The 23,550-nt window shown below is 60.0% G+C and overlaps 1 protein-coding gene across 1 annotated transcript; it reads right to left on the bottom strand.

Moving 5' to 3' along the window:
- Window positions 1–2,495: 2,495 nt before the first annotated feature.
- On the bottom strand, window positions 2,496–10,436 carry NR4A1 (nuclear receptor subfamily 4 group A member 1). The gene is given in 7 exon segments (NM_001003227.1): window positions 2,496–3,320; window positions 4,399–4,577; window positions 4,673–4,875; window positions 5,230–5,381; window positions 5,682–5,811; window positions 6,604–7,481; window positions 10,373–10,436. Coding segments are annotated over 6 exon segments (1,797 nt in total). The 5' UTR covers window positions 7,480–7,481; window positions 10,373–10,436; the 3' UTR covers window positions 2,496–3,063.
- Window positions 10,437–23,550: the final 13,114 nt, after the last annotated feature.

Below are 23,550 nucleotides of genomic sequence, written 5' to 3'. Positions count from 1 at the left end.
TGGGCACAGGGCCCAGCGTGGGTGGGGTGGGGGGGGACAGGGAGGCAGGCTTCCTGGGTCTCCATGTGAGGACAAACAGCAGGCTTTGAGGCCTTGGAAAATCCCGCCTGGGATTCCAGGCCCTGCCGGCGTCACTGCCTTTTGACTATTGTCCCCGTCGGAAACGGGCCCAGCCCCCGGCTAGCCGGGACAGAGCCGCCATTGTGAGGCCCCACCAGGCTCAATGCCCCCTTGTTCGCCCTCCCAGCCCCTAGCAAGACTCGGGGGCCAGTTCTTCCAGTTGCTCAGTGGAAAGAAAGGGCCTGCCTCGGGGCTCGGCCCTAGGGCGGGGCAGGGTGGGGCAGGGCGGGGCTGGGGAAATCAGCCTCCCACCCTGTACCCCAGTGGCCGAGTCCTGGAGAGGAGCCACCGTGGGATGGATGGAGCGAGCGCCTTCCATTTACGAGGCCTGGGCAGGGAGGCCTAGTGGTTAGGTCGTTAGACACACCCTGCTCCGCCACTTAGAAGGCGAGTGACCTTGGGAAAGTCATTTCCTTTCTCCTCTTTTGTAAAAGCAACAGCTATGATTTATCCGGTGTTTGCTCCCCACCAGGCGCTGTCTGAAACACTTGGTCACTGTAGCAACTCTACGCGATAGATACAGTTGTTTCCCCATTCACACAGGGAGATGCTAACTTAGCCAAAATTCCACAGCTAGAAGGAGCTCTGGAACCAAGACTTAGAGCCAGGTAGTCCAGCTCCAGGGGTCTTGCTCTCTGCTACTCGGCTCTGCTCCCTGTCCATGCGGTGGAGATAACCACACTCAACTCATAGGGTGGTAGTGAGGGTGCAAAATGACAAATATCATGTGAAAAGAACTTGGTGGGTGATGGAACCTCGTAGGTGGTGGTGATTATCATCACTACGGGCATAGATACCCATATGGACCAAGATTCTCCACGGCCCGCCCCTGCCCCTGCCCCAGCTCCTGCCCCTGCCCATCCTCTGCCCTGTGCTCCGCATCTATCTTTGCTGAAGTCGAGGGTATGGAAGAGAGTGACCCAAAGGGACAGGACTCCATCCAATCCCACAGCTGGTGGGAGATTTCCCAGCAATCTCTGCTCCTAACCAGAGGACTGCCACCACACCCACCTCCCCAGTGAGCGGATGGGGAAATCAAGACCCAGGGAGGAAGAGGGGCTTCTCAGAGAGCAGCATGGAGCTGGAGGCAGGGCAGAGAATAGAAGCAGATCTAACTGACCCCTGCCTGCCTCGGACGTTGCCAAGTATGGGCTTTGACAGAGGCTCATTCGGGGACTCTGGCTGGGGGTGCCGGGGACACATGCTGGAGGTGGTGGCCACCGTGCGTGGGGCCCAGGGCTCCCCACCCCAATCACATGGAGACCCTTGACAAGGCCTGGGGCTGCACTGACTTCCTAGCATTCAAGCGAGGGCATGTGGTCGAGAGCTCCCGGGGCTGTGGCTGGAGCACTAGGAAAGGCCCTTGATTCCATCCTCGGGAGCAAATCCCTAGTTTATATGACTTCCATCCAGGCAGGGGCCACAAAGGTGGAGACTCGAGTCCTGGGCCAAGGGTTGTGAGGAGCAGGTGTAAGGGGCAGTGCTTTCAGGTCTCCTACCAGGTCCTTGGGAAGAAATCTAGAAAGACACTGAGCTCAGTGAAGGGGGCTGGACCCCTACCTCGGCCCTCTCAGGCTAGGGCTGACCTAGGTTCATGTTTCTCAAAAAAGTGGCTCTGAGACACCTGCCTGGCAAGCACTCTGGGTGTTTGGCATAAGCGCAGATTCATGGGTCCTACCCCTCAGCTAATCGGAGTTTCTGACATAGATCTGAGGAATCCGCATTTTAAGCCAGTTAAGCAACTGATGAGCTTGGAAGTTGGAGGATGTACGGAGGGGCACTTGAGTACAGGTAGGCACCCCAGAACAATCTTTTTACCAAAGGGACAAGGGCCACCAGCAACCCGGCTCTTATTAGTGGGGTGCCAGGCAGGTCCGGAGGAATGGTGAAAATGCAGACAGAAAAGAAACTTCTACTAACAACAGCTAACGTCATCCTGGGCTGCCCTGTACCCAGCCCCAGGCTCAGCCCTCCCGCCCAAGCTCCTGTACTCCCAGCAACAACACGAGGTAGGCACTGCCCCTCGCCGTTTTGCAGATGGAGAAGCCCAATCAGAGACCGTGACCCCAGAGTGGTGCTCTCGTCCCTCAGCCAGCTGGGCTCTGCTGCAGGCCCCATCCACGAGGCAGGGGCTTATCCAAGGCTCTCCGCACATTCGAGACTAGTCTGAGCGCTCTGTGTAACGCCCCCAAGGAGTGGGTGTCATTATTATCCACCTCTTACAGAAGAGTAAACTGAGGCCTGTTAGCTCAGGTTGGTAATATCCACGACTTACCTAGAGTTATTTCTGTCTCTTCGGTAATTATGGGGGACAGGGGGCAGGGGGCAGGGAGCTGTGGTGTGGGGGAAGGTGTCAGAGATAGACAGGCTCCCGATTTCAGCTACAGGCCTATTTTTTATTCAATATATTAAATATATTAATCAGAAAAGTCACATACTATAAATCCAGGAAAATACACAAATATAAATGTCAGAATCTGTCATTTGTCTTCTTTGTAGAGTAAGGTTATGTACATGTGGAAAGAGGGTGGGAAGAGAGAGCAGGTGCAAGGAGGCGGGAGAGGCTTGCCCGGGCTGGTGGGGGCCGCCCCTCCCTCCGAGCCCCCACTCCCATCTCAGCCTCTTCCTTCCTATATTTACAGCAGCATCTGGCTTATTTACAGCACGGCGGTGTGTGTTAAAAACGGTTTATCTTACAAAAACATGAAGGCCAGGGCTGGGCTGGGGGCTAAGACAAGTAGTAGGGGTCACCCCCATGAATGCATCCCCCTCCCCCAGGGCGTGAGCTCCCTGCCAACCACCCAGTACAAGGGCGGAGGCCGGCTGGTCTGCGGCTCAAGCCCAGGCTGGGGGTGCTCTGAGGGTCCGTGGGCCATGGGCTAAAGGCACGTGGGGTGGTGTAGGAGCGTGCATTCACGGCGCACGCGTGTTCCTGGGCTGGGGTCAGAAGGGCAGTGTGTCCATAAAGATCTTGTCGACAATGGGCGGAGGGGGCACCAAGTCCTCCAGCTTGAGGTAGAAGATGCGTTGCAAGCCCTGGGTGCACAGGGTCCGCAGCTCGGGGAGCTTGCCCAGCAGGCGTGACAGGCAGCTGGCCGGCTGCGGTTCGCCCGCCACGGCCGAGACGTGCTCCTTCAGGCAGCTGGCGATGCGATTTTGCAGCTCCTCCACCCGCCTTGGCTCTTGCAGCCCGTGCCGGTCTAGGGGGGCACAGAGGGGAAGGGGCAGGTCAGCCACCTGCCAGAGGAACAGCCACTCCCGCACCTCAAGACCCCGCCTCGCCCCACTTGCTCCCTGCCCAAGAACTGTCCCCACTGGCTATCCCTCACACTCCCCTGCGCTCTGCAAAAAAAAGTTCCCGCAGGAGCCGTATTCAGGCCCCACTGGAAGTCCAGTGGTCTCGACAGGCAGTCGTACTCGTTATCCTCATCTTCCAAATGAGAAACTGAGGCCCTAAGAGGTTAAATGACTGGCCCAAGGTCACTCAAACGAACTAAATCCCTAACCAGGTTTTCTGCCTTGGCCAGTGGTTCTCTCCCTGTTGGTTCTGAGAAGCCCTGGAGCCGAGCAGTATGGTTTAGAGGTCACCTCCACGGAAAGCTGATTCCAAAACCCACCACTCCTTCAGCCCAAAGTGCCCCGGATTTTGTACTATATTGGCTGGGTCCTCTGTGGAATTTAAGCGGAAAGGGAAATGGGTGCAGATTCGGGGGCTTTAAAAAAAATTAAATGAAAAAAAAAAAAGAGATCTGAAAACCTCTTCGCTTAACACCAAAAAATTGTGTCCTGAGTAACTGTACTTGCATAAAGTAACCAAGAGGCACAGGTAACCTATGCTGCTGGAGGTCAGGGCAACGGTTACCCTTGGGGGAGCTGACGACACTAGGGGGATAGGTACAAGGTGGGGTTCTGTTTCCTGGTCTAGGTGCTGGCTACGTGGGTATGCTGAGCTCACCAAGGTTTAGCATCCGTAAGCTCTCCTGCATGTGACATAATTCAGAAGATTTTAAAAACAAACCCAAAACCCCAGGCCCCACACGACAGCTACGCAGGGTGCATCCTGGAGGGCAGGGGATGATTCACAGACTGCCTTGGGCTTTGCGGTCAGACGCTGCGGGGCCTGGACCCTGGCTCTGCTGCCTCCTAGCTGTGTCACTCTGAGCGAATGCTTGCCCCTCTCTGCATCTGGGCGCCCTCCGAAATGTGGGCCCCCCCCGCCCCCCGAAGTGCCAGATGCCGGGCCCTCACACCCTCCCCGGCTCCCCACTGGCCACTCACCTGTGATGAGGACGAGCGCCGAGAGGCAGGCGAAGGCAGGGACGTCCACCACCAGGCCGTGCAGGGACCGAGAGAAGGCCAGAATGCTGTCGATCCAGTCGCCAAAGCCGCGGGCGCACTGCAGCCGGTGGAGCACCAGGCCCGAGCAGAAGATGAGCTTCCCCTCGGCCGGCTTCGAGCTGGCGGGGAGGGATGATGCAGATGTGGGTCAGGGCGGTGGGGGGCCCGAGGACAGGGCAGCAGGCGAGGGGCTGAGCGTGCAACGGCAACTCACCGGTAGGCCAGGCGGAGGATGAAGAGCTCCAGGAAGGCCGACTCCAGCAGCAGGTCCTGGTCACCCGGGGACAGCTCGGCAAAGCCGGGGATCTTCTCGGCCCACTTGCGGATGACCTCCAGGGAACCCGAAAGCAGGTCGTAGAACTGCTGCACGTCCCCGGCATCTTCCTTCCCGAAGTGGGGCAGTACCAGCTCCTGGAACTGAGGTGGTCGGGCGGGGTCAGCACCGCCACGTGAAGGGCCCTGCACCGGGGCCCCCTCGTACAGCCCCGTCCCCCACTCTGATGATCACCAGATCCCGGGGGGCGGGGAGAAGCGGCGAGAGAGGAACCGAGGTTCAGTCCCTGCTCCTGCTCGCCAATTCTCAGACACCAACCCGGGGCTGAGGCTGCTGGAAGCAGCACATTTTTCTAACTGGCCGCCCACCTAAGGGGGGTGCACTGTTCCAGCCAAGCAGCCCAAAGGGGGCTCCGCTCTCCCCGACCTGTTGGCCTGGGGCGGGGCCCGCGTGCAGTGTGCACCAAGGCCCTAGGTGTGGAGCGCGCCGGGCCTCACCTTGGAGTAGTCCAGTTTGGCTGTGCTGGGCCCGGAGTCCAGGTGTGCCCTGACCAGGGACGTGAGGAGGTTGGCAGGGGAGGCGTCCGGGGGCTGCTTGGGCTTCGAAGGGAGCCGACCCCGCCGCCCCTTCAGGCTGTCTGTCCGGACAACTGCAGAGAAACGGGCAGGGCTAAGGAAGGGAGGAAGGGGTCCAGGGAAGGGACTCTCCACTCAGGTTCTGTGCATCGATGCTCGAGGTCCCTTGGAGCCTAAGGACCTAGAGCCCCTGAGACCCTACAGAGAGCACCCTCCCGTCCCCGATGAGCCAGGCAGGTGGACCAGAGGTGGAGTGCAGGCAGGTAAGGTCAGATCATGCCATCCACCGCGGCCCACCAGGACAGATGTCTTGGGACGGCCTCCCTGCCCCCCTCAGGCCTGCCTCTGTCCGGCCAGCCCATCCAGCCACCCACCTTCCTTCACCATGCCTACGGCCAGGCACTTCTGGAAGCGACAGAACTGGCAGCGGTTTCGCCGCCTCTTGTCCACAGGGCAGTCCTTGTTAGCCAGGCAGATGTACTTGGCGTTTTTCTGTACTGTGCGCTGGATGGGGGGGCAACAGGGAACAGGCTGTCAGAGTCGGGCGGGGGGGGGGGGGCAGGGGAGGGGACTGTCCAGATCCTGCTGCCATCACAGACAAAAGCACCCTCTGTTCACAGCTATTTTTCTAACATTTGGGTGGCAGGGGAGGGAGAGATGGCGGGGGGTGGGGGGGGGAGGAAGGAGAAAATCTTGGGGACACTGGGGGAGGTTTTTGCCGAAGGAGGAAGACCCCCCTCCCCTCCAGGACACAAGATCAGGGGCCAGGGGTTCGGGGCTCCCTGGCAGCCCAGGCATCTGGACTTCTCAACGTGCCTTTTCCGGGACAGACAAGCGAGGACAGAGGAGGGGTAGGGGGTGGGGACGGGAAGCTGAGCAGGCACCCAGAGCTGGGACAAACATACGGCCTGTTCCCTAGTCCACCCCCAGCCCTCTTCCCGGATCCTTTTATCTCACGCCAGGAACATGAGTGCCTGGGGCCCCCTTCTCACCAGGACCTTGGGTTGGGGGAGGACGGGCAAAGGGAAACCAGAGGCTGGCCTTTCGAATGTACCCTCCCGGGGGCACCCCCGCAGCCTGCACCCTCGCCCACGTGTCACCACCCCTCTACAGGCAGCCCGCTGCCATCTGTGGGTCCCCAGGAGGGTGGCCCACCTGCAGAGGTGACCCCTTCCTGAAGGGCAGGACTAGTTGGGAAGAGAACCCCAGGGAGACTGCCACAGAGACAACCTGCTGGGAAAAGAGACCGGCCTTGCCCGCTTCCCACAAAAAGCCGCAGCCAGGGCAGCCCAGTACCTTGAAGAAGCCCTTACAGCCCTCGCAGGTGCGGACGCCGTAATGCTGGCACGAAGCGTTGTCCCCACACACGGCACAGCGGCCCTCGCTTCCACTGGGGGCCCCGCTCCGGGCCTTGGCCGAAGGCACCGGTGCGTCCAGCATCCCTGGGCCGTCGAGGTGTGGAGAAGTGGGCGCCAGGCCCGGGAAAGCCGTGGATATGGAATAACTTTCTCTCTCCCCCAGCTGGCAGGTGGCCTGTGAGGGGAACAGCTTCAAGGGGCTCTGGGCAAGGCTGGGACTGGGACCAGTAGGGGGGCTGAAGGAAAAAAAGGCGGGCGGCTGGGGGTGCCCAGAAGCCTTGGGCAGTTGCTCTGTCCATGCCCGCAGGCCTTCGTACGTCTGGCTGGGTGAGAAGGGGCCGAACGAGCCATCCCAGGGAGAGAGCTGGGGTGGCTGGAAGCTGGGCGTGGACGGGGACGGCGCTGAGCAGGGGCTGCCGTAGTAGTCGGAACCGCTGGAGGACAGGGTCTCGTCCAGGGGACCGCTCAGGGGGCCAGGGTAGCAGCCGTACACCTGGAAGTCCTCAAACTTGAAGGAAGCAGAGGCGGGGGAGGTGGCCGAGGAGGAGGACGTGGAGGAGGCCGAAGAGGAGGCCGAAGAGCATGGCTGGGCCGTTCCCGGCAGCTGGTACAGGAAGGTGTCAAACTCCCCCGTGTAGCCGTCCATGAAAGTGCTGAAGCTGGGCAGGGCCGTGGGGGCGGTGGGGGCTGCCTCAGGGCTGGCCAGGTCCATGGTGGGCTTGCTGAGCTCGGGGGTCAGGGGGTCGCTTGCCAGGTGGTCTCGGGGTCCTGGGCTTGGTGCTGGTGTCCCATATTGGGCTTGGATACAGGGCATCTCTGCAGGGGGAGGAGACCAAGATTGGGGGGAGTGAGAGTCAGCGAGAGAAGCCTGAAGCCTGACCTCTTAGGTCCCTGAGCAGCCAGGTGGCAGGAGTCCCAGCCAGACGCAGGGCACCATGGCCCAGCAGAGAACCCAGAAACCCTGGTCCGCAGCCGGAGTGCCATCTCAACCCTCATGTCACAAAGCCCCCGGGCAGTGGCCCAGCAGGAGTGGGCTCAGCTGGAAGGCCAGCCACACCCCGGTCAGCCTGGGAACCCTAGGGAAGGCATCTAGCCAGCATTTCTCTGCTGGAACAGGGGGAAGCTGTGTTCCTTCAGCCCCCTGCCCTCCCGCACCGGGTAAGGCGTGGGCAGGGGCTGGAAGAAGGGTGGGTGGGAGAGGCAGCCAGGCAAAGCCTTACTTAGCCCACTCTCTGGGTGAAGGTATGTCATTTCTCCAACCTGGCACTTCTGGGAATATTCCCAGGCACAGCCCAGCCTTTGCAAAGCCCCCTCTCCTCCTCCCCCCACGGTGCCTGGGAAGGACATCCTGAAAATGGAAGAGGAGTCGAGACTGAAGGCCCAGCTGCTAAGCAAGAGGCCTAAGCAGCCCCGAGCCTGTCCCCCATCCCTGCCCCCACCCGACACACTGAACAAAGGCTGCAGCTCCCACGCGCACCCCAGTCCTGCCATCTGGGGATGGGCACCCACTCGGCACCGCCTGGGATGCTCCCAAAGGCAAAAAGGAAGGGAGCCCTGGCCCTCCTCAGCAATCCCCAGTTCCCCAGGGGATCAAGTAGCCGGGCTCCAGACCTTTAAAGGCTGTACACCGGAGGGAAGCCGAATAGGGGCAGGAAGGAGGAGAGAACAGGCCCCCTAGACTTCCAGGAGAATGGACAGTCCCTAAGAAGAATTTCTCTGCTACCCCCAAAGCATTGCCTCTTGTTAGTTTTATAAGAGAACTCTGAGTCCAGCAGACTCGAGGTGGCCATACAGGGAGGAGCCTGTTGGCGGGAGGTGGGCAGATGGAAGCCATCCTGCCCCCGCCTGGGTCCCTCCACGAAGGAGTTTCTGGGCCCTGAATAACCCAGGCGCTCAGGCAAAGAGGGTTGGTTACACCCTCAATCATGAGCGGCCTGAAGGGGCAGAGACAGCACCACTTAGAAGGAGATCCTCAAGTTTGCAGACCCGTGGCAAACTAGCGCAGAGGCGGCCCCGGGACGGGTTCCCATCCCATGTCCACCCCTGGGGTCTGCACGGCTCTGGCCCTCCCAGCCAGGGCCGGGGGGGGGGGGGGGGGGGGGGGGGGGGCGGGGCAAGAAAGCAAGCTGGAACACAGAGTGCCACGATCAAGGGAACAGAGAGAGGGGGCAAAGGCTGGCACCACCTCCTGGCCAAGAGCCCGGGGAGGGGGGGGGCGAGGGGGGGAACGTCCTCTGGGTCCAGCCCTCTCCCACCTCCACGGGCGACGCACCCCTGGCCTGACACTGCCACAACCGGCCGGGGGCCACACAGCCCCTCAAGCTCTGCACCAGCCACCCGGTAGTGCCCACCCGCCCGCCCGCAGGCATACGCGGCACCTGCAAGAGATAAGAGTGGCCACGTCTTCCAGCGCTAGGACAGCCGGGGCAGGGATGGGTTTGGGGTGGAGAAGAGGTAGCAGCCACCTGGAATAAGGCTGGGTGTTCCAGCCTTATTCAAATCCTGTTTCTCCACTTGGACATCCCACATCCGGATCAACCCCCACCAACCTGTCCTCCCCCTCCACCCCCCTCGGCGCAGGTACTTAACTACAGCAGATATGGACCTGCATCCAGCGTCAAGGGGGTGGGGGAGAAGCAGTCCCCCAGGGAGGAGGAAGAGGCGGGGCTGGAGGAGGGAACAGGGAGGATCCGGCTTCAGGCAGGTCCTGGCAACAATGTGGTTTGCACCTGTTATGCTGAACAAGCTGCGGGCTGCACCCTACCTGTAGGATCCAACGGGGACTGGGGGGAGGGGGGCACGGGTGTGACCGGGCTGTGGGGCTGTGGGGGGTGTCCTTCAGGTACTACACCAGGGACTCCAACATGAGCAATTCTCACTCGGGATCCCCAAGGACCAAGATTTCCACACCTCTCTCTCTCTCTCCTCTGTCCGCACCCGCCCCCACGCCCCACAGGATCCAAGACACCTCTTAACCAATCTTCCCGGTGCTTCCCAGACCCTGCCTCTAAGAAGACTGAGTGGAACACCAGCAGCCCCCCTCCACAGCTCAGCCAAGCCCCCCATGCTGGCCACTTCCTCCAGCAATCCAGAAGTCTCCTAACACCGCTCAGGCACCAACTTCGGGGATCCCTGCAAACTAAGCCACAGCCTCTAACGTGTTAAGAAAACAACTAAAGGAACGAGGGGTGGGGGAGGAGGCCGACCAGCCGGGGAGGAAGGAGACCCTTTTGGAAACCCAGAGCTGGCAGGAGTCCCGCGGATCCTTGCAACTCAAGTTCTGGGGATCTTCCCCCCCATACACACACACACACACCCCGCCCCACTGTACCGAGAGCCCATCAGCACCTCGGTCCGGGGCGCCCTGGGCCACTCGGGCACCCAAGTGGGGGGGGGGGCGCTGAACCACAGGCAGCCTCGTCCCCAGCAAGTCCCCACTCCCGGTGCCAACTCCAACTCCACCCCACCCCCCCCCCGCGGCTTCCACCTGGCTTCCACCTTGCACCTCTCGGGCGCCCGGGGGCTGGAGTGCGGCCCGGGTCGTGCCCCCGCTGCAAGCGCTCCCCCCGACGCCCGGGCTGCACCCAGCGCCCGCGCCCCTGCACGCCGACCCCACAACATCCTTTCTGCCCGCGCGGACGGCCGTCTCCCCCATGCAACACCCCGAAAGCCGGGGCTGGGGCGCACGCTCCCCGCGGGGCACCTACCCGGCGGCTCCGCTCCGCCCGCCCGTCCGTCCCGCGTGTGCGCTCCCGGCCGCGCGCTCCGGGCTCCGCAGCCTGTGCCGCTGGGGCTCCCCGGCGCAGCCCGACCCTCCTCTTAAGCGCTCCGTGACGCACGGCGAGGGGCGGGGGCGCCACTGACGCACGCGGCCCGGCGAGCTGTGGCCATACAAGGGCGCGGGGGGCGGCGCGGTTCCGGCGGGAGGCGGCGGGGGGAGGCGCGGGCCGGGGAGCCCGGGGGGCGGGGCGAGAGGCTGGAATGTCTGCGCGCGTGACGCACGCGGGGTTCCATTGACGCAGGGAGCGCGGATTGTTTGATCTATAAATAGTCCCCGCGCGCCCGCCGCGCCCGCTAAAAATAGCAGCTCGCGGACTCCCGAGGCTCCCCCCGCCCCGCGCGCCCCGGGCCGCGCCACCCCGAGGAGGGGGCGCTCTAGAGCCGCGGCCGCGGGGCTTCCCCGGGCTGAGCTCCCTGCAGCGCCCGCTGCTCCGCCTTCGCAGCCGCGCAGCCTCCCCGGAGGCCTGGGGCGCACCTCGGGGCGCACCCCGCCCCCCCCCGCAGCCTGCGCCCCTCCAGCCCGCGGCGCAGCGCGGCCACTTACTCCCCAGCAGCAGGGTCACCGGGTCGTCTGAGCCTCGAGCCCCCCTCCCCCCGCTTGCCTCCGCCCCCTACTCTCCCACGCAGGGCACCTTCCGAGGGCAGGCGTTGGCCGGTGGGCCCCGCTCCACGCGCTGGCCCTGATCGCTTCCCAGTCCCTTCCAGGGTGGGTGCGCTGCAGCTGGGAAATGACCGAATTTCAGAACCGGGCGGGGCCTGAGAAATCTGGTCAAATTTGTGCCGACTCTTTTTCCCCATTTTATAAATAAACAAGCTCGGAAATGATGGCACTTGCTCAAGGTCACACGGCGAGGTGGTGGCACACGCTGCCCCCCCCCCCCAGGGCCTCTCACTGCATCTCTAGGGGATCTTCTCACGCCCTCCCCTGACCACCTGTGGAGAGGGTAGCCTCGACCTGCCCCGTGAAGCCAGAAGGGATGGCCAGGGCTGCATCGATGGATCGGGCACAGGCCGCACTGCAGCCACCTGGAGGCCTCCCTGGTCTGGTTGTCACCTCGACACCCCCATTCCACCCCTGAACCTGGGGAGCCTGCACCTGCTAAGTAAGAGAGAGAGGGATAGGAGTGCTAACGTTTACAAGAAGAGACACCCCCCCCAAACACTGGGGTCCCACCCGGTCCCCTTCTCCCCGCAAGTCAGCTCGAAGAGTTCCTGCTTCCACTGCGCCTGCGCTGATGGCCCTACTCTCACCTCATCTGGCCACCCGACAGCACTTCCCCCTAGCCTTGAGGCACTTCCTGTTCCTCCTCACTTCCACTCTCACCTCTCGGGTTGGGTTTCCCACACCCTAGTTTCCAGCCTCTCCTGCTGCCCAAAGGTCCGGCCAGCATCTCGAACCTCATGCGGTGCCCACAGAGCTTGTCCTCGCTGTACCCCCTCTGCCCACTGCCCCATCTCTGCTCCTGATGCCCCACAAGCAACTTCTCATTTTTTCTTGAAATTCTATCTTGGAACGTCTCTCGGATCCCCGTTCCTACTGCCAGCCACAGCCCACGCCTCACTGGTGCAGGACAGCAGGCCCGCTGAGTGAGGCCAGTGACCTCCACTTCTCCTTGCCCACAACCAGTAAGGAAATGGCCCCTTAGACCAGCTTGTCTCCTCTTCCCAAACGCCCGCTCCCCACCAGCGGAGCAGTCTCATGCAACAGCAATCTCACTCAGGGATCTGGTCAGAACTTGCCACAGCTCCCCCACTTCAGCATACAGTCTCAACATGGACCAGTCTTCGGAAAGCTCTGGTCTTTCCCAAACCATCATCCGAAGACCCTTCAGGGCCATCTGGGCGGAGGTGAAGCGTGGGCCGAATAATGCACCGGGGCCTATCCAAGATCCACACTCCACTTCCACACCAAAGTTTTTTCTTTGTGTTGGGTTTTTGCATAGATTTTGCTTGGAAAAGAGATTCCAAAGAAAGAAAAAAACAAAAAGGCTTTAAAACTGCAAATATGGGGCACCTGGGTGGCTCGCTCAGTTAAGGGTCTGACTCGATTTCAGCTCAGGTCCCGGATTTCAGGGATCTCTCAGGGATCTCAGGGTCGTGAGATGGAACCCCATGGGGGTGGGTGGGGGTGGGGCTCCATGCTCAGTGGGGGTCTGCTTCTCTTTCCCCCTCTCCTCTGCCCCTCCTTTGGCTCGTGCTCCCTCTCTCTCTAAAATAAATAAATCTTTTTTTAAAATAGGGATTTAAAGAGAAAGAAAATAATTAAAAAAAATAGAAAACTGCCAATATAAATTTTTTTTTAAGATTTTGTTTATTTATTCATGAGAGACACGGGGGTGGGGGGGCAGAGACACAGGCAGAGGGAGAAGCAGGCTCCATGCAGGGAGCCCGACGTGGGACTTGATCCTGGGTCTCTGGGATCAGGCCCTGGGCTGAAGGCAAGGCTAAACCACTGAGCCACCCGGGCTGCCCCCCAATATAATTCACATCATCCTATTTTCAGATTAGGACCCAATGATTCCCAGAGGAGCCATGCCTTGCTCAGAAGTATATAGCAAGTTTGGGCTGGGGAAGCTAGCCCCAGCCACATCATGGGCTGGCTTCCCATCTAGCCTGTCACCCCACCCTGGGATGCCTCCCTCCACCCCAGCAGGGCCTTTCTCAAAAAACAAACAAACAAAAAAGCAAAACAAAAAATCCCAATGTTAGCAAAACATGATTAGCCAAGTCAATGTTCCCACCATCCCGCACCAGCTAAACAGGTGTATTACGGGGCAGCTGGACCAATCTGTGGCCAGCCCACCCGGGAGCCCCAGGGAACTAAGCGTGGCGAGGAGCTGCCCCAGGGCCTGGCCTAAATCTCCAGATCTCAGCATCAGCCTTCAGATGTGTGCCTGCAGCCCAGGCCCCACGTCCCCGGGATACTACAGGTTTGGAGGCTGCATTCTCACTGCCCCAAAGGCAGATGGAGGGGAAGACAACCACAGCCACCACTTGGCCATGTTCGTGGAGGCAGGGATGCTGCGGGCTCTGTCTACACTATGCTCTGGAAATAAGCAACTAAGGAAAAAAAAGGCAGAGTCCCTCTGTGGGAGCACAGCCAGGGCCACCCCTTCAGTGGTGAAAATTCACTCCTGTGGAGCACCAGCTTGAGGCAAGAGGGGTTTTGGGACCCTGGGTCTCATCCCTGTGGGACAGATGCCCTCCAGGGCATCCTGGAGCTCTGAGGGGGAATCTGGCTAAGGTGCAACTCTGGGGACAGGCTCAATGAAGGCAGACCCTGGCAAGCCTGGAGCCTAAGCTGGTCTTAGCCTCCCAAGGGGTCCCCCAGTCCAGTCCCCAAGAGCGAGGTCAGGGTGAACAGCCCCTTGTGGGGTGAGGTGTGGGGTGGGAGGGACAGGTAATGACCAAAGGGGTAATGATGGGAGAGATTCAAAACTAGAGGGAAGGACTAGAAGGCAAGGCAGGGCCATGACAGCCCAAGAGGCGCGGGGAGAGACGAGGTCATGTGGGAGATGAGACGACAGTCCCCGCCCGCCTCCCACAGCACAGCCTGGCCCAGCGCACCAGTGTTCTCATTACCTCTAGCTCCCTGCTGCTCCCCTAAAAGGACCTTGGGGTGAAACTTCTCACCACTCATAGTGACCCCTCTTCCTCCCTCCTGCTCTAATCCTGCTCCTCCTCCAAGACTTCAGGCCATCCCCCTTCCCCAGCCTAACTCTTCATAATAGGCACCTTCTCACAGGTGAAGGGGATTATGGGGAATACCTCGAGGGTCAGACCTCAGTCCATGGCACTGCACAGGGTTTCTTCCTGTCAATTCCTCCCCCCACCTTTCAGGTTTAGAATTGTGACCCAAATTTTATCAACGAGGAGATGGAGGCTCGGGGGCAGGACGCAAATATAGGTGCCCTGACCCCCAAAGCCTGTGCTGAGCCCATGGATCCACTCTGGACTGCAGACAGTGGCTTCTGGCCTGCTGGGCCTTGGCTCTTCCCAGTGTACACAGATCCAAGTGTGTGCAAGCACACGCACGCACACACACGCACACACACACACACACAGTCTGTATTTGGAAACAGCAGCACCTATGAGGGGGTCTTTGGTGGGACCGGAAGCATTCCAGTTTCCAACCAGGGCAAGGATCAGCCAGGTGTGTTCACCCGGGAAAAGTCATCCCACTGTCCTCTTAAGATTTCACACTATGGGGGGCGCCTAGGGGGCTCAGCGGTTGAGCATCTGCCTTTGGCTCAAGTCATGGTCCTGGGGTTCCAGGGTCCCGGGATCGAGTCCCGCATCGGGCTCCCTGCAGGGAGCCTGCGTCTCCCTCTGCCTGTGACTCTGCCTTTCTCTCTGTGTCTCTCATGGATGAAAAAATAAAATCTTAAAAAAAAAAAAAAAGATTTCACACCTATGATTTGTGCACTTTTCTGTGATGTAGGTTACATTTTCAAAGACAAAAGTTTCAAAAATAGCCACGCCTAAATGGGAGAGACGCATTCATTCACACGGACGCAGAACGCTGCTGGAATTCATTGAGGACAGATTCATTCAAGTGTGTGTTGCTGGCATCAGAGGACAGTGTCCGTTTCCCATCACGAAGGTGGTGTGTGGGCACACGCAGGGCACAACTACAGTTAGCAGAGGCGATCGTCTCCCGTTAGACAGGGGTCTTCACACAGGATGCCTTCCGTCAACCCTGGATGTTTCCTGAGAGCCCCTGTCCCTCCTAGCCGAGGGTAATGTGGCCTGGGGACTAATGTGCTGACTCATCCCTCACACCTATGTGTGAATGTGAGAGCAAGGCCCTGGCTCCCCGACCTCAGCAGGGGGGGCGGCTTCATGCATCAACAGTAACTACCCCAGGGCAGGCCCCGGATGGGCAGCCTGCGTCCAGCATCGTTCACCAGCCCAGAGGGTGGATGTGGATGTGGGTAAACAGGCAATGAGGAAGTGGAAGTGCCCGGCCTCTTTCCCACGCTGACCCCCACCCCTGCACCAGCCCTCACCCCCCCCAGCACCGGTCAGGGACTTGCCCTACTTTCACCAAGACCGTCCCCACCCACAGGCCTCCACACGCTTCCCGCGTGGTGGGCCCAGGGATGACCTCTGCCTCCTGCTGCCACGGGAGTGTCCCCCCTTCCGCCGCACGACCTGGTCATTCCTCTTCCTGCCTCGGCAGTGGGGAGGAAGACTTGTGCTGTGGGCGAGGGAGCAGCGCCTGCCACCCCAGGGGCCCTCCCGCCAGCAGCTGGGTCAGGCCCCGGCCTCTGGCTCTCATCCCTCGGCCCTGGCCCTGGCTCTGGCTCTGCCGCGACCACACATGCCGTCACCTCCATGGAAACAGATTCCCACTGCCCCACCGCCCCCCCCCCCCCCCCGCTTCCTGCCCCAGCCCTGGCAGGGACAGAAGATGGGGGGCTCTCAGAGGCATCTGTGACCAGAAGCTGGGAAGCCTGCTGTGTCACCTGGGGCCAGTCCCTTGCCCTCTCCGAGGCCGTTCCTCATCTGCCCAAGGCAGACGCTCCACACTCCCCGGGGCTGGGAGGGCTCAGTTCATTAAGGGCACCGGGAGGCTCAGCAGTGAAATGGAGCAGTGCCTGGGGCCCCGGACTCCAGGACCCCGCAGCTGGGATCCTGGGGCAGGTGGGCAGGCCCATACCAGGACCTTCAGCTGGACTCGGGAGTCAGCACCCCCTTCAAGAAATGGAGACCAGTAACCCCATCCACACCTCTTCCCCCTCCAGGGCTGAGTGGAAGGAAATGAGAGCGTGCCCAGAGACGTGGCTCCACCCAGCACTGGGAAAATACCAGCCTCTGTATGCAGCAAGTGCTCAACTAATACTCTGGAGAAAGCCTGTGAGTTGAGGAGGTCAGGGCCCTCTCCAGGGAGGCTGTCTCTAGTCCAGGCTGCCTCAGTCCGACCCTCACCTCCCTCCAGGGCTAGGAGGAATTAGCATCAGCACGAAAGAGTAAGATCAGACTTTGGGAAGAAGAGCCAGACAGCGCTGGTGCTGGAGAAACGCAGACAAGATCACCGAGTGCCTCTGGGAAGGCTCGGCCCACGCCTCCGCTGCACCCTCCTCGCGGCTCCTCCGTGCCCCCTGAGCCTGCTCAGCTCCCGGCCAGCTCCTCTCCTCCACCCTTGGAGGGCCTCCCACCACCTTGCAGAACATCACCACCCACCAAATTCTCCTGCCCCTGCCCAAGGTCTCCACCCAGCCTCCTTGGGCAAAATTTCAAATTCCAAAATAAAAACCCTCCGATAACGAGCCCCAGCCGGAAAGACTGATGCATTTTCCTATTGTTAAAGTATTTTTAGTCACAGGCTCTGGATTCATTTAGAGACTCACGTTCAGAAAGGGGGAAAATTTTTTTTTTTTTTTTGAGAACCGAGGAGAGCACAAGAGCCTCCCACGTCAGGAGCTGCCTCTTATTCCATGCCGGGCTGCAGCCCCTGGCCCCGGGCCCGGGGAGCGTGTTTGTGGCAGGATGGTTGGCGGACTTGCCAGACCTTGCTCCAGCCCTGTTTCGCAGGCACCAAGACCAGCGAGGGAGCCAGGCAAGGAGAGCAGGGCAGGGGCTGAGGGCTCCGGGAAGCCAGGTCCCCTAGACCCAACCAACAGGGGGTAAGGGGGCTCAGGGACCCTGCTCAGGGACCCACGCAGAGGCCCCCCACCCAGGGACACCCAGTCCACTTCAGCGTCCCTCCCCAGCCTAGCAGGCCCGTGCCTCCTCCAGGGCCGGGGCAGCAGAAGGGGAGGACCGAGAGCGCGGTGGAAGTCTCCAAGGAGGGCGAAGAGATGCCAGCACCTGTCTCCTTCCCTGTCTCCCAGCTCTTGACCACAGCGAGTTCCCAAGGGCAGCTCCCCCCCACCACCCAACTCCGGTCAAGCTTTACTCTCACTGCCTGGGAAGGTCAGCCCTTCCTGTTTCCTCCTCCGCCCCCCTCCTCTCAAGGCCAAAGAAACCACAACACGGATGGTCACAATGGCACAAGAGCCACACAGCTCAGCTCCTGTGCCTCAGTTTCCCCATCCCTGAGACTCACCAGCTATCTCTTCACGATCTGCTTAGACTCTCCGAGATCCTGGACAGCTGCACCAGGCGAGAATCCCGGGGTTGGTCAGGGGCTCTTCCTGGCGGCCTCAGGGAGCCCTGCGGGAGCAGACGGGACTGCCCGGTTAGCCCGGCCTGCCCGGCCAAGGCTATGCACCAGCTGAGCGGGCTTAGGACGTGGAGCTGTCTCCAAGCCAGCATGTCCTGCTCTGTTTATATAGCCGAAACCAGAGCCGGCCTCTGGGGACAGAGGGAGCTGCCTCGGGGCCCTCCTGGCGGAGGCCTGACTTTGGCCCAGGTCAGCAAGAGCCCAAAATAGTCAGCTGACGGGAGCCCCGGCGTGAGCGTGACCCTGGGCCCGTGCCCGGGCCTGGCACACAGGTGCCCACGTCACAAGACCAACAGCTCTAGCACTCACGGGGCCCCGGCTGGCAGCCCCTCGAGGTGGCCTTGGCAGTGTATATGGCATGGGAGTTCCACTCAGGCACCACCATCACCCAGACAACGAGGGGAACACAAGCACTCTGCCCACGGGGGCCGCTCTGTACCCGGAGGGAAGGTAGGGGTGGGGGCCGGGCTGGGGGAAGCCATCTGGCCTGCTGCTGTCATCTTCACTCACGTGCCTCCCGGGTCCAGATCCCCGGCTGACCAGGGACACCTGCCTCTCCTCCGTACAGTAATTCCTCTCCCTGCCCCCAGCCCAAGGTCGGTGGCACGGAGCCTGCTACCAGCGGGCGGCCAGGTGCACACCCAGCCCAGCCCCTGGAACAGGAGGCCCTGCTTCCCAGGGCTTCCCCTCCTTCCACCCAGGCTCCGACTGGACACCCCATCCTCCCCCATTGGCAGCCACCTCCGTGGGACTCCCTGTGCCCTGAACGCCAACACCACATGAGACAATGGTATCTGGGGCGCTGGGGGAGATACAGAGCCAGCTCCTACTTCATCTGGGGATCTCTCAAGGCCTGAAGGGGGCTGTGGCACGGAGACAGTTCTGGGGGAAGAGGAAGGCCATCACAGGTCCCCGGCCCGGGTGTCAGGCTGAACTCCAGCTCTCTTAGGTAAACACGGTAACCAGGACCGTGGTGCCCTTGGCCCCATCCTATTATCTGAGATGGCTCAGGAAAGGCCAGGTGAAAATTCAATTCCTACACTCCACCCCTCACCCCTGAATCTGCTTGTACCTTCTCCAGAAGTGTCCTCAGGCGAGGAAGGCGTGTGTCCACCAGCAGGTTGGGCCTCTGGGAGAACTTGATTCTAAGCTTTGCTCTAGGGACGCCTGGGTGGCTCAGCAGTTGAGCGTCTGCCTTTGGCCCAGGGCATGTACCCGGGATCCGGGATCGAGTTCCCTCCTAGCAGGGAACCTGCTTCTCCCTCTGCCTGTGTCTCTGCCCCTTGCTCCCTCTCTCTTTCATGAATAAATAAATTAAATATTTAAAAAAAATAAACTCTGCTCTACACATCCTCACTATAGGATCTTAAAAAGTCACTTCTCTGCTCTATAACTCCGTTTCTTCATCCATAGGAGGAGAAGGTGGACTAGAGGCCTAGAATCCCTCTGGCCGTGGCCACAAGTCTGAGACTCTCCCGCTCCGGGCTGCTGGGTGAATCGTGGAGGGTCTAGCACTGCCCTTTGTCAGGAAGATCCTCCCCCTGCATAGAAGCACCTCCCCATACCTGCCGTGGAGGAAGGGGGTGGTCACTGCCCTCTTGCAGGAGATGATCCCAGCCTTGCCCCGTGCACTCCCCTGGTGTACGCCCTGGAAACAAACCAATTTCCTATCCCCTATGCCCGCCCTGCCCACCCTGCCCCGCTATACTCCCAGCCTGGCCTTGAGCCATCCGGCCACACCCCATTAGAACCAGACACATGCTGCCTTGGTAACAGTCGTCATTCACCCCCACCCCTGCCCCTCTCCTCCCACAGCAGCCCATGCCCCCCAGACAGAGCCCCTCAGCCTATCCTGCTAAGAAAGCTGGGCTTTCCCCCTCTCCATCCCCCCTCACCCCCCACCCCCATCACCAAAGAAATCAGATCTCCCGGAGTTGAGCAGCACCTCGCCTGCCACCTCTGCAGGGCTTCCCCCTCCATCCCCCAAACCACATCCACTTACGGCAGCTTCACACCCACCTCTGCCCCCCAGCCCCACCTGCTTGAGGGCCCCAGAGGTGCACAAAAGACAACTGTAGAGCACTTACCAGTCTGGATGAGCCAACAGACTTCGGACAACAGTCAACCGACTCCTGGGCCTTCAGGGTCTGGCAGAAGGAACTGGGACACCAGAGAGGGACCAGGGCGGGCCTCTGTCCATGGTGGAAGCCTACGGAGGGAGAATCAGTGTGAGTGAGGAGGAACCCGCCAGCAGGGACAATCCCTAGAGACAGCACAGCCAGGAAACACAGGAGTAGAAACAGGGGCGGGACCCAGGCCATGAGAGGCGACAGGCCAGCCCGAGGACTGCCCTGGGCTGGGCAGCAGAACCGGGAGGCACACAGAGCCCCAGGCAAACAGTTCTTGGGGACATGGGACGTGATCAGGAACTGCTGCCGGTATCTGGGCCGTCTCAGGGCCACGGAGACACGTGCCAGCATCCAGCCCCTCAGTGTCCTCCCCACTCCTGCGTTGGGTGGGGAGGCTTCAGTCCAACACTTGGCCCTGACGTGCACAAAAGGGCATTTTGTAGGCAGAGAAAAGGGAGCTACTGTGAAGACAGGGCTAATAATACCCCTCTCTCCCTAGGGGGCTCCACATTGGGCCCTAAAGTCTCTGAGGACCCCACAGGGCAGGGGCTCAATCACCCCAACTCCAGGCAGCCCAGACTCCTAACCAGAGCAATGGGGACTCCCAGGAAAAACTCTGTGAAGCCACTCTGGGCCCCAAACACGAAGGCCCAACTTGAAGCAAAGTGGTTAAGGGCCCCGATGCTGGAACCCCGGCACCTGCGTTCAAGTCCTGGCTCTGTCACCTGTAATCCTGAGCAAGTTGCAGAACCTCTCTGCGCCCCAGGTTCCCCCACTGTGGAAATGCCAACCGGTGATAGACATCTCCGAAATGAACAACCACGGGGCTGCCGGGGGACTTAAAATGAGTCCACGTGTGTAAAGGACAAAGCAGAGCGCCAGACACACGTACAACAGCACTATCGTTATTAGGAGAAATTAAATGAGGACACGTCAGAGCCAGTCGCAGACCCTGGGTTTTATTCCAAGCCATCTCTGGGCACCCGGTCTCCCCTTCCAGAGCCAAATGTGAGCACCACCCTTCCAGCCAGAGTACTCCAGGCCCTACATCTCTCCTTCCCTTTTTCTCACCCCAATTCAGCCCTCTCCTCTCTCAACTGAGCCTCAAAGTGAGAGCAGGACCGGGTGCCCTCTGGGGCAATGTGAGGCGTGGGAAAAGGGAAGTAGATGCTCCCATGCTGGGAGGTAGAGGGTGCAAGGAGGAGGCTACATGATGTAATGGGCTTCCTTGCCCTCCTGACCCCTCCCTGCCCCAGGGTCCACAGACTAAAGGGAGCTACTCTGCACCACGGTACCCAGATCCTCCTCTAACAGAGCTATGAGCACTCCCATGCTCCTCTGCGTGAAATGGAGACCAAGGGGTGAAGGCACCGGGAGTGAAAGGCAGGGGAGCAGTCTTGAGCATCTGGGGGGCTTCCAACCCTAACAGAGGGCAAAATCAGGGGGCACCTGGGTGGCTCAGGCATGATCCCAGGGTCCTGGGAGCCTGCTTCTCCCTCTGCCTGTCTCTGCCTCTCTGTGTCTCTCACGAATAAATAAACAAAATCTTAAAAAAATAATAAAAATAAAAATAAAAAAGGTGGCCAAATCAGCTTCCAACCTGTCTCAGCTCACAGGCTACACCTGCTTCCCAGAGTGACACCATCATCGTCCCGTACCCCGGAAACAGGCCTGCAATAAGGCCCCAGGGCTCCCCTGCACAACCTTCCCTTTTCTCCCTACCAGTCCACAGCTGAGGAGGAAGGGCAGGAAGGACCAACAGCTCCCACCACAGTCAGGCCCGCCCAAGTGCCCAGGTCTTCCGCACTCATCTTCCCCAGTCTCTGAGAAATAGGGGCCAGAGTCGGGGATTGGTCATGCCCAGAAAGTGCTTCTTAACATCTCGGAGCTGATATCTGATGCCATCTCCTGTCTTAGATCAAAATTCCCTCCACAAGCCTCGACTGAGGGCCTCAGCAAGCCAGGCAGTGAGCCACGAACCCCATGTCTGGGCCCTGGGAGGCTGTGATGGGGGAATGAATCCAGGTCAGTCACCTGTGCAGAGGGCGAGCCTAGGGCCGAGTTACCTGTGCAGAGGGCGAGCCTAGGGCTTGGAGAAGAGACTGATGCCCCCTAAGTGGTGTGGAAGCATCAGGCCAGACCTGGGACCCAGCTCTTGCACCCCCTCCTTGCTGTGCCCCCTGCACACGGGCTTTCTCTCCCCAGGCAGGGCCTTTGCTTTGGCTGTCCCCTCCACCGAGGCCATTGCCCGGGAGGTCTGTATGCTTAGCTCCTTCTCAGCAGCCAGGCCTCCTGTCCTCTTTCACCTCCTTGGAGAGCCTTGGCCCCCACCGCCCGCACATGGCCCTGGTTTGATTAGCTGCAGTGGACTAATGCTGCCGAGCTGTTCACTCATCTGTCCTAATCGCTGTGGTCTTCACTCTCCCAAACACAGCTCAGCACTACTAGGTACTTGGGAAATATTTGAGGAATGTTGCCGAAGAAGACTCACACATGCCTGCCTCAGAACCGGGCTGAGCGGGGGGCGCCTGGGTGGCTCAGTGGCTGAGCGTCTGCCTTTGGCGCAGGGCGTGATCCCGGGGTCCTGGGATCGAGTCCCTCATCAGGCTCCCAGAGTAGAGCCTGCTTCTCCCTCTGCTTAGGTCTCTGCCTCTCTCTCTGTGTCTCTCATGAACAAATAAAATCTTTAAAAACAAAAAAGAACTAGGCTGAGAGAACCGGCCAGCTGCCTGGAAGGAGGTATGGAAAGGACACCGGAGCTAAGGAACTGTCCCTTCTGTTCGACGGCAGATCCAAAGTCCGAGGATCCTTCCCTATGCTGGGCTACGACCCCGACTCCTAGAGCCCCAGCCCTGCATCCCAGCTCCACACAGGCCCCCCCAAACCTCCTCCTCCTTCCTACCAAGTATTTGTCTTCTCTTAACTCAACTTCTCCTCACCACAGGATGTGGTGGGCAGACCCTCTGCAGCCCTGGTGCCTTCCTGGATATAAGCTCTGCATCGGCCAAGTCCCCCTGCCCCCCAGAAACGGGCACACTACTAGTATTAACAATATAACAGCAGATAACACCTACTGAACACCATGCGCTAGACACATCACCAAGCACTTTACATGCACGTTCTCATTTCGGCCTCATGACGCTACGAGGAAGAGATTATTATAATGAACTAAGTTTTACCAGAGGGGACACTAAGGTGCAACAATGCTATGCAACTTGCTGAAGGTCACACAGCTAGGAAGTGACAAAGCCAGGATTAGGACCCAGGGAGCCCCAGGGCCAGGCCTCCTTCTTCCCCGCTTGGACGACTCTAGTGGGTAGAGGTCTCAGATTGCACAGAGCTGTCAGGCAGCTGACTCCAGAAAGCAAGTGGGAGGCTCTGGCCCTTAGAGTCAGGCTCTAGGCCTGAACTCCTGCAACTAATTTTCTTCACTCCAGCACAGGCCCCAACATTTATAATCAGTCACATTCATCTTGTTCATCTTGGTCCACCCTTCTGCCCAGCTGCCATCATCAGGAATCTTGATTTTATCCTATCGTACACCTGTCATTCCCCTTGGCTCTAGGTCTTTAGAAAGAGTCAGCCGGCCTCCCTTTTAAGTCTTCATCCAAATCACTGATCTAAAGGTTCACTTGCAGTGGGTGTAGGACCATGGCTGTAGCCCGCCCCCCCAGCCCCCTGTCCAGGGTGTTATCAGCCCCCTGAGCCATCAGCACCCTTTGGGCACAGCTTTTGTGAAGACACCTACCTCTCCCCGGCCTTCCTTTGCCCTGCGTGCCCCAACACTAGCCCCAAGTCCAAATGAATG

Source organism: Canis lupus, chromosome 27 (genome assembly GCF_011100685.1).
Source record: "Canis lupus familiaris isolate Mischka breed German Shepherd chromosome 27, alternate assembly UU_Cfam_GSD_1.0, whole genome shotgun sequence".
NCBI classification, from domain to species: Eukaryota; Metazoa; Chordata; class Mammalia; order Carnivora; family Canidae; genus Canis; species Canis lupus.
Note: the sequence above shows the minus strand (reverse complement) of the source record. Positions and strands in the feature narration are given on the sequence as shown.